The 13,301-nt window shown below is 47.7% G+C and overlaps 1 protein-coding gene across 1 annotated transcript in view; it reads right to left on the bottom strand.

The window, feature by feature from the left end:
• Nucleotides 1-13,301, bottom strand: part of LOC132398484 (SWI/SNF-related matrix-associated actin-dependent regulator of chromatin subfamily D member 3-like) — a 45,308-nt gene that overhangs the window by 25,421 nt on the left and 6,586 nt on the right. The window contains exon 2 of the mRNA XM_059978005.1: nucleotides 2,650-2,840. Within this exon, the coding sequence (XP_059833988.1) occupies nucleotides 2,650-2,840 (191 nt within the window). The remainder of the gene's footprint in view (nucleotides 1-2,649; nucleotides 2,841-13,301) is intronic.

Raw genomic sequence — 13,301 nt, 5'->3', positions numbered from 1 at the left:
ATCTTTTCCCTCCCCCTCCCCCCACCACACACTTCCCTGTCCCATTCTTCTCCCTCCCCCTCCCCCCACCACACCCTTCCCTGTCCCATTCTTCTCCCTCCCCCTCCCCCCACCACACCCTTCCCTGTCCCATTCTTCTCCCTCCCCCTCCCCCCCACACCCTTCCCTGTCCCAATCTTCTCCCTCCCCCTCCCCCCCACACCCTTCCCTGTCCCAATCTTCTCCCTCCCCCTCCCCCCACCACACCCTTCCCTGTCCCATTCTTCACCCTCCCCTCCCCCCACCACATCCTTCCCTGTCCCATTCTTCTCCCTCCCCCTCCCCCCACCACACCCTTCCCTGTCCCATTCTTCTCCCTCCCCCTCCCCCCACCACACCCTTCCCTGTCCCATTCTTCTCCCTCCCCTCCCCCCACCACACCCTTCCCTGTCCCATTCTTCTCCCTCCCCCTCCCCCCACCACACCCTTCCCTGTCCCATTCTTCTCCCTCCCCCTCCCCCCACCACACCCTTCCCTGTCCCATTCTTCTCCCTCCCCCTCCCCCCACCACACCCTTCCCTGTCCCATTCTTCTCCCTCCCCCTCCCCCCACCACACCCTTCCCTGTCCCATTCTTCTCCCTCCCCCTCCCCCCACCACACCCTTCCCTGTCCCATTCTTCTCCCTCCCCCTCCCCCCACCACACCCTTCCCTGTCCCATTCTTCTCCCTCCCCCTCCCCCCACCACACCCTTCCCTGTCCCATTCTTCTCCCTCCCCCTCCCCCCACCACACCCTTCCCTGTCCCATTCTTCTCCCTCCCCCTCCCCCCACCACACCCTTCCCTGTCCCATTCTTCTCCCTCCCCCTCCCTCCACCACACCCTTCCCTGTCCCATTCTTCTCCCTCCCCTCCCCCCACCACACCCTCCCCTCCCCCCACCATACCCTTCCCTGTCCCATTCTTCTCCCTCCCCCTCCCCCCCACCACACCCTTCCCTGTCCCATTCTTCTCCCTCCCCCTCCCCCCACCACACCCTTCCCTGTCCCATTCTTCTCCCTCCCCCTCCCCCCACCACACCCTTCCCTGTCCCAATCTTCTCCCTCACCTCCCCCCACCACACCCTTCCCTGACCCATTCCTCTCCCTCCCCCTCCCCCCACCACACCCTTCCCTGACCCATTCTTCTCCCTCCCCCTCCCCCCACCACACCCTTCCCTGTCCCATTCTTCTCCCTCCCCCTCCCCCCACCACACCCTTCCCTGTCCCATTCTTCTCCCTCCCCCTCCCCCCACCACCCTTCCCTGTCCCATTCTTCTCCCTCCCCCTCCCCCCACCACACCCTTCCGTCCCAATCTTCTCCCTCACCTCCCCCCACCACACCCTTCCCTGTCCCATTCTTCTCCCTCCCCCTCCCCCCACCACACCCTTCCGTCCCAATCTTCTCCCTCCCCCCTCCCCCCACCACACCCTTCCCTGTCCCATTCTTCTCCCTCCCCCTCCCCCCACCACAACCTTCCCTGTCCCATTCTTCTCCCTCCCCTCCCCCCACCACACCCTTCTGTCCCATTCTTCTCCCTCCCCTCCCCCCACCACACCCTTCCTGTCCCATTCTTCTCCCTCCCCTCCCCCCACCACACCCTTCCCTGTCCCATTCTTCTCCCTCCCCTCCCCACACCACACACTTCCCTGTCCCATTCTTCTCCCTCCCCCTCCCCCCACCACACCCTTCCCTGTCCCATTCTTCTCCCTCCCCCTCCCCCCACCACACCCTTCCCTGTCCCATTCTTCTCCCTCCCCCTCCCCCCACCACACCCTTCCCTGTCCCATTCTTCTCCCTCCCCCTCCCCCCACCACACCCTTCCCTGTCCCATTCTTCTCCCTCCCCTCCCCCCACCACACCCTTCCCTGTCCCATTCTTCTCCCTCCCCCTCCCCCCACCACACCCTTCCCTGTCCCATTCTTCTCCCTCCCCCTCCCCCCCACCACACCCTTCCCTGTCCCATTCTTCTCCCTCCCCTCCCCCCCACCACACCCTTCCCTGTCCCATTCTTCCCCCTCCCCCCACCACACCCTTCCCTGTCCCATTCTTCTCCCTCCCCTCCCCCCCACCACACCCTTCCCTGTCCCATTCTTCTCCCTCCCCTCCCCCCACCACACCCTTCCCTGTCCCATTCTTCTCCCTCCCCCTCCCCCCCACCACACCCTTCCCTGTCCCATTCTTCTCCCTCCCCTCCCCCCACCACACCCTTCCGTCCCATTCTTCTCCCTCCCCCTCCCCCCCACCACACCCTTCCCTGTCCCATTCTTCCCCCTCCCCTCCCCCCACCACACCCTTCCCTGTCCCATTCTTCCCCCTCCCCTCCCCCCACCACACCCTTCCCTGTCCCATTCTTCCCCCTCCCCTCCCCCCACCACACCCTTCCGTCCCATTCTTCTCCCTCCCCCTCCCCCCACCACACCCTTCCCTGTCCCATTCTTCTCCCTCCACCACACCCTTCCCTGTCCCATTCTTCCCCCTCCCCTCCCCCCACCACACCCTTCCGTCCCATTCTTCTCCCTCCACCACACCCTTCCCTGTCCCATTCTTCTCCCCCTCCCCCCACCACACCCTTCCCTGTCCCATTCTTCTCCCTCCCCCTCCCCCCCACCACGCCAGCTCCCTACCCCTACCTGCGTGCGCGGCTCTGCACGGCTGCCTGTGGCTGCTGCATCTGCTGCGGTGCGGCGCGCTTGCGGGTCTGCTCCAGGACCGGTTGTGGGATCCCAGGGCGAACAGTAGGACCTGTTCCATATGGCGCTCCCGGGGGACCCATCGCTGAACCTTGGGGAGCCATCCGTGCAGCCGAGGGCATCCCAGGGCGCTGGGGGTGGGGAGGAGGAGAGAGTGAGTGCAGTCAGCAGGGATCACAGAGCGGCCTGGACTGGCTGGGTGAGTGGCGAGCGGAGATTAATTCAGATCAGCGCGAGCTGTTATATCTCAGGATGACAAGACAGGGAAGTACATTCACTGTGTACACAGGACCCTGAGGAGTGCTGTGGGTGCTGCACTTGAGGCTGAATAGCAAGGTAAGAGCCCATGGAATTAAAGGGAAGTTACTAGCCTGGGTGGAGCATTGGCTGAAAGCAGAGAGTGGGATTGAGGGGATCCTATTCTGACTGGCTGCTGGTTACCAGTGGAGTTCCACAGGGGTTGGTGTTGGGACCGCTGCTTTTTATGATGTATGTCAATAATTTGGAATAGGATATTAATGGATTTGTGGCTAAATTTGCTGATGATACAAAGATAGGTGGAGGAGTTGGTAGTGTTGAGGAAACAGAGAGCCTGCAGAGAGACTTAAATAGTTTAGGGCGGGGGTCGGCAACCCGCGGCTCCGGAGCCACATGTGGCTCTTTTACGTCTGTGCTGCGGCTCCCTGTTACTTTGGGAAATAATTGGTTGTGGCGACCCTTTTCCTGGCACATCCGAACCGACTCACAATTAGATAGCCTACGGGGGTTTGTGAGTACGTGTCTTTTGCAGCATCCACGCCCATGGGGGGCGGGTTGAGGGAGGCTTAAAAGCAAGGCTGTTTAGTTCGAATAAAGCTATCTTTGACTGCAGTTTACTGACTGCGTGTAGCAACCGCTACGTGTTTTTATCGCTGGCTGTCCAGAGGGGAGGTGCTGAAACGCTTTGTCGCGTGTCTGGAAGAAGAGAAAACTTTCCTGGGCAGCAAAGGACTCAACTTTCCTGAGCTGGAACAGCCAGAGTGGCTGGAAAAGCTACACTTCATGGTAGACATGACAGCGCACCTGAACACGCTGAACACAGCTCTTCAACGGGGTAAGGACGTACAGCCCTGCACATGTTGGAGGATGTTTTGGCATTCGAGCGCAAGTTGACGTTGCTTGCCAGAGATTTACAGAAAGGCACATTGTCTCACTTGCCCAATTTGAGAGAGTTCAAACAATGTCACGACATGATAAATTCGGAGTATTTACATTCTGCAATCATCGCAATGCAAACATCGTTTGGGAAACGCTTCTGTGAGTTCAGAGAGGAAAAACACACATTATCCTTCCCAGTCACTCCCCTAAGCATCGATCCATCCCTACTGAATACGACTGCATTGTCAGGTGTGAGTCAACCTGAACAAGTATGATAAATATTTTAATTGCCTATTATTTTACGTATATTCATATGTTTTCATTGTTCAGTGAAATAGTCCTTTTATTTTTCAGGTTGACAGCCGGCTGACGTTATTTTTGGTTTGCTGCTGGCGGCAAATTTAAGTTTGGCGTTTTTCATAAATACAAGAAGGACTCAAATAGACGTTGAGTATTTTACTTAAAAGTAACCTTTAACCTAACGTCTTTTTTTCGGAGTTCAAAATGTTTCTGTTGCATGCAGAAATGTAATTTCGTTTTCTCTGCAGGAGTTCATCAATTTCATAAATGCAACACATTATAGTTTGTTTATACATAGCATAAAGGCAAAACAAAACGTTGTATGCAGTGTTATTTCATTTTAAATGTCAAACGGGTTTTGCGGCTCGCAGTGTTTTCTTTTCTGTGGGAAACGGGTCCAAGTGGCTCTTTCAGTGGTAAAGGTTGCTGACCCCTGGTTTAGGGGATGGGCAAAGAAGTGGCAAATGAAATACAATGTTGGAAAGTGTTTGGTCATACACTTTGGTGGAAGAAATAAAAGGGCAGGCTATTATTTAAATGGGGTGAGAATTCAAAATGCAGAGTTGCAAAGGGACTTGGGAGTCCTTGTGCAGGATACCCTAAAGGTTAACCTCCAGATTGAGTCGGTGGTGAAAAAGGCAATTGCAATGTTGATATCCATTTCTAGAGGTATAGAATATAAGAGCAGGGATGTGATGTTGAGGTTCTATAAGGCACTCGTGAGATCACACTTGGAGCATTGTGTGCAGGTTTGGGCTCCTTATTTTAGAAAGGATATACTGACATTGGAGAGGGTGCAGAGAAGATTCACAAGAGGGATTCCAGGAATGAAAGGGTTACTGTATGAGGAACATCTGGCAGCTCTTGGGCTGTATTCCTTGAAGTTCAGGAGAATGAGCGGGCATCTCATAGAAACATTCCGAATGTTAAAAGGCCTGAATAGATTAGATATGGCAAAGTTATTTCCAATGGTAGGGGAGAAGGGGGCAGAACTTCAGGATTGAAGCATGTTCATTCAGAACTGAGATGCGGAGGAATTACTTTAGTCAGAGGCTGGTAAGTCTGAGGAACTTGTTGCCACGAGAGGCTGTGGAGGCCAAGACATTGGGTATATTTAAGGCTGAGATAGAAAGGTTCTTGATTAACCAGGGCATCAAAGGGTATGGGGAGAAGGCAGGTGAGTGGGGATGACTGGAAGAATTGAATCAGCCCATGACTGAATGGTGGAGCAGACTCATTGGGTCAAATGGCCTACTTCTGCTCCTATATCTTATGGTCCTATGGAGTACGAGTACACATTTCCATGAATGTGGTATCACTGGTAAAGAGGGCGGTGAAGGCGGCTTCTGGCTCACTGAACTTCATAATTCAGGGCACTGAGTACAAGGGTAGGGATATTAGGTTGCAGTTGGACAAGGCATCAATGAGGCCACACTCTGGAATGTTTTATTGGGTCTTAGTCACCTTGTTGTAGGAAAGATACCTTTCAACTGAAGAGTCACAGATCACTACAGAACCTTCCGCCCATCTAGACCATATCAAACTAGCCCCATCAACCTGCACCTGGACCATACCCCTCCCCTCCATGTACTTATCCAAACTTCTTTTGAGAGCTGCAAGTGCTTACCCGCAGCTTCTGCTGGCAGCTTGTTCCACACTCGCACCAGCTTCTAAGTGAAGAAGTTCACCCTCAGGTTCCCCCAAAAAATTTCACCTTTCACCCTTAACCAAGTCTCACCCAACCTTGGTGGAAAAAAAGTCTGCATGCATTTACCCTATGTATACCCCACATAATTTTTATACTTCTATCAAATCTCCTCATAATCTCCTACACTCCATTGAATAAATTTCTAACCTCTTCAACCTTTCCCTCTAACTCAGGTCCTGGCAACATTCTTATAAATTGAGAGTGCAGAGGAGATTTACGAGGATGATACCAGGACCAGAGGGAGTTGAGGAGAAAGGCTGAAAAGGTTAGGATTTTATTCATTGGTTAGTAGGATAACAAGGGACATAAACAGAATTAGGGTTAGGGGATCAAGGACATGGGAACAAAGGATTAGGGAAAGAGGGGGGAGATTTCAAAGGACGCTTTGGGGCAACTTTTTCACCCAGAGAATGGTCTGCATATAGACTGAACTGCTACAAGAAATGGCTTAGACAGGTCAATTTACAATATTTAAAAGGCACTTGGATAGGAAAGATTTAGAGAGATACAAGCCAAATGTGACATAATAGACTGGCTTTGGTGGGAATCTTGGTCAGCATGGACCAGAGTAAGGCACATATCTCCACGCATCCAGAGTAACACACACATATCTCCACTTATCCAGAGTAACACACACATATCTCCACTTATACAGAGTAAGGCACATATCTCCACTTATCCAGAGTAACACACACATATCTCCACATCCAGAGTAACACACACATATCTCCACTTATCCAGAGTAAGGCACACATCTCCACTTATCCAGAGTAACACACACATATCTCCACATCCAGAGTAACACACACATATCTCCACTTATACAGAGTAAGGCACATATCTCCACTTATCCAGAGTAACACACACATATCTCCACATCCAGAGTAACACACACATATCTCCACTTATCCAGAGTAAGGCACACATCTCCACTTATCCAGAATAACACACACATATCTCCACTTATCCAGAGTAAGGCACACATCTCCACTTATCCAGAGTAAGGCACATATCTCCACTTATCCAGAGTAAGGCACACATCTCCACTTATCCAGAGTAAGGCACATATCTCCACTTATCCAGAGTAACACACAGACATCTCCACTTATCCAGAGTAAGGCACATATCTCCACTTATCCAGAGTAAGACACATATCTCCACTTATCCAGAGTAAGGCACATATCTCCACTTATCCAGAGTAACACACACATATCTCCACTTATCCAGAGTAACACACACATATCTCCACTTATCCAGAGTAAGGCACATATCTCCACTTATCCAGAGTAACACACACATATCTCCACATCCAGAGTAACACACATATCTCCACTTATCCAGAGTAAGGCACATATCTCCACTTATCCAGAGTAACACACACACACATCTCCGCTTATCCAGAGTAAGGCACATATCTCCACTTATCCAGAGTAACACACACATATCTCCACCTATCCAGTGTAAGGCACATATCTCCACTTATCCAGAGTAACACACACACATCTCCACTTATCCAGAGTAAGGCACATATCTCCACTTATCCAGAGTAAGGCACACATCTCCACTTATCCAGAGTAAGGCACATATCTCCACTTATCCAGAGTAACACACACACATCTCCACTTATCCAGAGTAAGGCACATACCTCCACTTATCCAGAGTAACACACACACATCTCCACTTATCCAGAGTAAGGCACATATCTCCACTTATCCAGAGTAACACACACACATCTCCACTTATCCAGAGTAAGGCACATATCTCCACTTATCCAGAGTAAGGCACATATCTCCATTTATCCAAAGGCACATATCTCCACTTATCCAGAGTAAGGCACATATCTCCACTTATCCAGAGTAAGGCACATATCTCCATTAATCCAAAGGCACATATCTCCACTTATCCAGAGTAACACACACACATCTCCACTTATCCAGAGTAACACACATATCTCCACTTATCCAGAGTAAGGCACATATCTCCACTTATCCAGAGTAACACACACACACATCTCCGCTTATCCAGAGTAAGGCACATATCTCCACTTATCCAGAGTAACACACACATATCTCCACCTATCCAGTGTAAGGCACATATCTCCACTTATCCAGAGTAACACACACACATCTCCACTTATCCAGAGTAAGGCACATATCTCCACTTATCCAGAGTAAGGCACACATCTCCACTTATCCAGAGTAAGGCACATATCTCCACTTATCCAGAGTAAGGCACATACCTCCACTTATCCAGAGTAACACACACACATCTCCACTTATCCAGAGTAAGGCACATATCTCCACTTATCCAGAGTAACACACACACATCTCCACTTATCCAGAGTAAGGCACATATCTCCACTTATCCAGAGTAAGGCACATATCTCCACTTATCCAGAGTAAGGCACATATCTCCATTTATCCAAAGGCACATATCTCCACTTATCCAGAGTAAGGCACATATCTCCACTTATTCAGAGTAAGGCACATATCTCCACTTATCCAGAGTAAGGCACATATCTCCACTTATCCAGAGTAAGGCACATATCTCCACTTATCCAGAGTAAGGCACATATCTCCATTTATCCAAAGGCACATATCTCCACTTATCCAGAGTAAGGCACATATCTCCACTTATCCAGAGTAAGGCACATATCTCCACTTATCCAGAGTAAGGCACATATCTCCATTTATCCAAAGGCACATATCTCCACTTATCCAGAGTAAGGCACATATCTCCACTTATCCAGAGTAAGGTACATATCTCCACTTATCCAGAGTAAGGCACATATCTCCACTTATCCAGAGTAAGGCACATATCTCCATTTATCCAAAGGCACATATCTCCACTTATCCAGAGTAAGGCACATATCTCCACTTATCCAGAGTAAGGCACATATCTCCACTTATCCAGAGTAAGGCACATATCTCCATTTATCCAAAGGCACATATCTCCACTTATCCAGAGTAAGGCACATATCTCCACTTATCCAGAGTAAGGTACATATCTCCACTTATCCAGAGTAAGGCACATATCTCCACTTATCCAGAGTAAGGCACATATCTCCATTTATCCAAAGGCACATATCTCCACTTATCCAGAGTAAGGCACATATCTCCATTTATCCAGAGTAACACACACATATCTCCACTTATCCAGAGTAACACACACATATCTCCACTTATCCAGAGTAAGGCACATATCTCCACTTATCCAGAGTAACACACACATCTCCACTTATCCAGAGTAAGGCACATATCTCCATTTATCCAAAGGCACATATCTCCACTTATCCAGAGTAAGGCACATATCTCCACTTATCCAGAGTAAGGCACATATCTCCACTTATCCAGAGTAACACACACACATCTCCACTTATCCAGAGTAAGGCACATACCTCCACTTATCCAGAGTAAGGCACATATCTCCATTTATCCAAAGGCTCATATCCAGAGTAAGGCACATACTTCCACTTATCCAGAGTAACACACACACATCTCCACTTATCCAGAGTAAGGCACATATCTCCACTTATCCAGAGTAAGGCACATATCTCCATTTATCCAAAGGCACATATCTCCACTTATCCAGAGTAAGGCACATATCTCCATTTATCCAAAGGCACATATCTCCACTTATCCAGAGTAAGGCACATATCTCCACTTATCCAGAGTAAGGCACATATCTCCACTTATCCAGAGTAACACACATATCTCCACTTATCCAGAGTAAGACACATATCTCCACTTATCCAGAGTAAGGCACATATCTCCACTTATCCAGAGTAAGGCACATATCTCCATTTATCCAAAGGCACATATCTCCACATCCAGAGTAAGGCACACATCTCCACTTATCCAGAGTAAGGCACATATCTCCAATTATCCAGAGTAAGGCACATATCTCCACTTATCCAGAGTAAGGCACATATCTCAACTTATCCAGAGTAAGGCACATATCTCCATTTATCCAAAGGCACATATCTCCACTTATCCAGAGTAAGGCACATATCTCCACTTATCCAGAGTATGGCACATATCTCCACTTATCCAGAGTAAGGCACATATCTCCACTTATCCAGAGTAATACACACATCTCCACTTATCCAGAGTAACACACACATCTCCACTTATCCAGAGTAACACACACATATCTCCACTTATCCAGAGTAAGGCACATATCTCCACTTATCCAGAGTAAGGCACATACCTCCACTTATCCAGAGTAACACACACATATCTCAACTTATCCAGAGTAAGGCACATATCTCCACTTATCCAGAGTAAGGCACATATCTCCACTTATCCAGAGTAAGGCACATACCTCCACTTATCCAGAGTAAGGCACATATCTCCACTTATCCAGAGTAAGGCACATATCTCCATTTATCCAAAGGCACATATCTCCACATCCAGAGTAAGGCACACATCTCCACTTATCCAGAGTAACACACACACATCTCCGCTTATCCAGAGTAAGGCACATATCTCCACTTATCCAGAGTAACACACACATCTCCACTTATCCAGAGTAACACACACATCTCCACTTATCCAGAGTAACACACACACATCTCCACTTATCCAGAGTAAGACACATATCTCCACTTATCCAGAGTAATACACACATCTCCACTTATCCAGAGTAACACACACATCTCCACTTATCCAGAGTAACACACACATATCTCCACTTATCCAGAGTAAGGCACATATCTCCACTTATCCAGAGTAAGGCACATACCTCCACTTATCCAGAGTAAGACACATATCTCCACTTATCCAGAGTAAGGCACATATCTCCACTTATCCAGAGTAAGGCACATATCTCCATTTATCCAAAGGCACATATCTCCACATCCAGAGTAAGGCACACATCTCCACTTATCCAGAGTAAGGCACATATCTCCAATTATCCAGAGTAAGGCACATATCTCCACTTATCCAGAGTAAGGCACATATCTCAACTTATCCAGAGTAAGGCACATATCTCCATTTATCCAAAGGCACATATCTCCACTTATCCAGAGTAAGGCACATATCTCCACTTATCCAGAGTATGGCACATATCTCCACTTATCCAGAGTAAGGCACATATCTCCACTTATCCAGAGTAATACACACATCTCCACTTATCCAGAGTAACACACACATCTCCACTTATCCAGAGTAACACACACATATCTCCACTTATCCAGAGTAAGGCACATATCTCCACTTATCCAGAGTAAGGCACATACCTCCACTTATCCAGAGTAACACACACATATCTCAACTTATCCAGAGTAAGGCACATATCTCCACTTATCCAGAGTAAGGCACATATCTCCACTTATCCAGAGTAAGGCACATACCTCCACTTATCCAGAGTAAGGCACATATCTCCACTTATCCAGAGTAAGGCACATATCTCCATTTATCCAAAGGCACATATCTCCACATCCAGAGTAAGGCACACATCTCCACTTATCCAGAGTAACACACACACATCTCCGCTTATCCAGAGTAAGGCACATATCTCCACTTATCCAGAGTAACACACACATCTCCACTTATCCAGAGTAACACACACATCTCCACTTATCCAGAGTAACACACACACATCTCCACTTATCCAGAGTAAGACACATATCTCCACTTATCCAGAGTAATACACACATCTCCACTTATCCAGAGTAACACACACATCTCCACTTATCCAGAGTAACACACACATATCTCCACTTATCCAGAGTAAGGCACATATCTCCACTTATCCAGAGTAAGGCACATACCTCCACTTATCCAGAGTAACACACACATTTCCAACATCTGCATAATCTCTTGCGTTTATAGCGTTAACCAGTTTCTATATAACTTTATGTCACCAAGTCTAATTGCTGCACTTTGGAAAGACAAATGCAATTAGTATTTGGCTTTTCTACCCTGGAACAAAGACTGATCACCTACCCTATCTATGCCTCACAAAATAAACTTCTGTCAAGTCACCCCTCAGATTCCAATGTTCCAGATAAAACAACCCAGCTTCTCCTTACTGTACATATACTAATCCAAGCAGCATCCTGGCAAAACTCTACAGAACCCTCTCCAAAGCCTCCACATCCTTCCTAGTGTTGCTTAACCAAAGTTTTATACAACCGCAACACAACTTACCAAATTTTATTTTCCCTACTGATGAAAGCAAGCGCACTGTATACATTCGCAACCACCTCATCCACTTGTACTGCCTCCTCAGGCAGCTTTGGACTTGTACTCCAAGATCCCTCTGGACATCAATGGTCCTTAAGGTTCTGATATTTACTGCATACTTTTCCCTTACATTTGACCTCTCAAAGTGCAACACCTCTCACTTTCCTCGATTAAATTCCATCTTCTATTTTTCATCTACGTCTCCAACTGATCTGTATCCTGTTATATCCTTTGACCATCTTCCTCACTATATCCACAACTCTGCCAATCTTTGTGCCTGCAAACTATCAGCCCGCTTATATATTTGTCTATATGTTTCACAGTTATCTCAATACCATTCTCATATTATAAATAGAGGTCCCAGCACAGATCCTTGTGAAACAACAGTAGTCACAGACCTCTAGTCAGAGAAATATCCTTCCACCTCTATCCTCCATCTTCTATGGCCAAAGCAATTTTGAATCTAATCTACCAATCACTGTGGATTCCACATGCAATAATCTTCTGGATCAGCCTATGATGAGTAACATTGTCAAGTGCCTTACATTGTCCACGTGGACAACAGTCACTGCCTTACTCTCAGGAAGGAACAGCTTCTTCCCCTCTGCCTTCAGATTTTTGAATGCTCTATGTACACTACCTCACTATTCCTCTTTCACACTATTTATTCAGTTTTTATGCCTTGCACTGCACTGCAGCCACAAAACAACAAATCTCACAACCTATGTTAGAGATAATAAACCTGAATCTGATCAATAATTTTGACACCACCTCAGAAAGTTCAATCAAGTCGATAAGACATGACCTGACCCACACAAAGCCATGCGGATTCTCTCTAATAAGCCCATGCTTAACAAATAAATTCTTCTCGGGCTTCTAGCCAGGAATGTTTCGATGACAAACTTCACCAGCGAGGATGAAGATTCTTTCCAGTGGAATTCCAGTTCTTAGAGTAAGACCGTCATCTTTGTTAAAATTCTTTTCTGCTAGTTTTATTTCAATGACTTCCTTCACCAGGCAGTCCCAAATGCTGTTGCCATTTCACAGTAGTTTTGTGCTGTTGAAGTCAATCCTATCCTTGTTTTTAAGTCCATACTTCTGCAAATGTGGGGGTAGATATGGTTCTTAAGAATCAGCTTCAGTAATTTCACCACCACTGATGTGAGGCTCAGTGGTCTATAATTTTCTGGATTATCCCTACTAGGTAGTGCCTAGAAACCAAAAGATTGTGAATATTTTTACCTCTGTTTAAAAGAATA

Source organism: Hypanus sabinus, chromosome 1, assembly GCF_030144855.1.
Source record: "Hypanus sabinus isolate sHypSab1 chromosome 1, sHypSab1.hap1, whole genome shotgun sequence".
NCBI classification, from domain to species: Eukaryota; Metazoa; Chordata; class Chondrichthyes; order Myliobatiformes; family Dasyatidae; genus Hypanus; species Hypanus sabinus.
The sequence above is the reverse complement of the archived record's forward strand: the minus strand, read 5'-3'. Positions and strand labels throughout refer to the sequence as shown.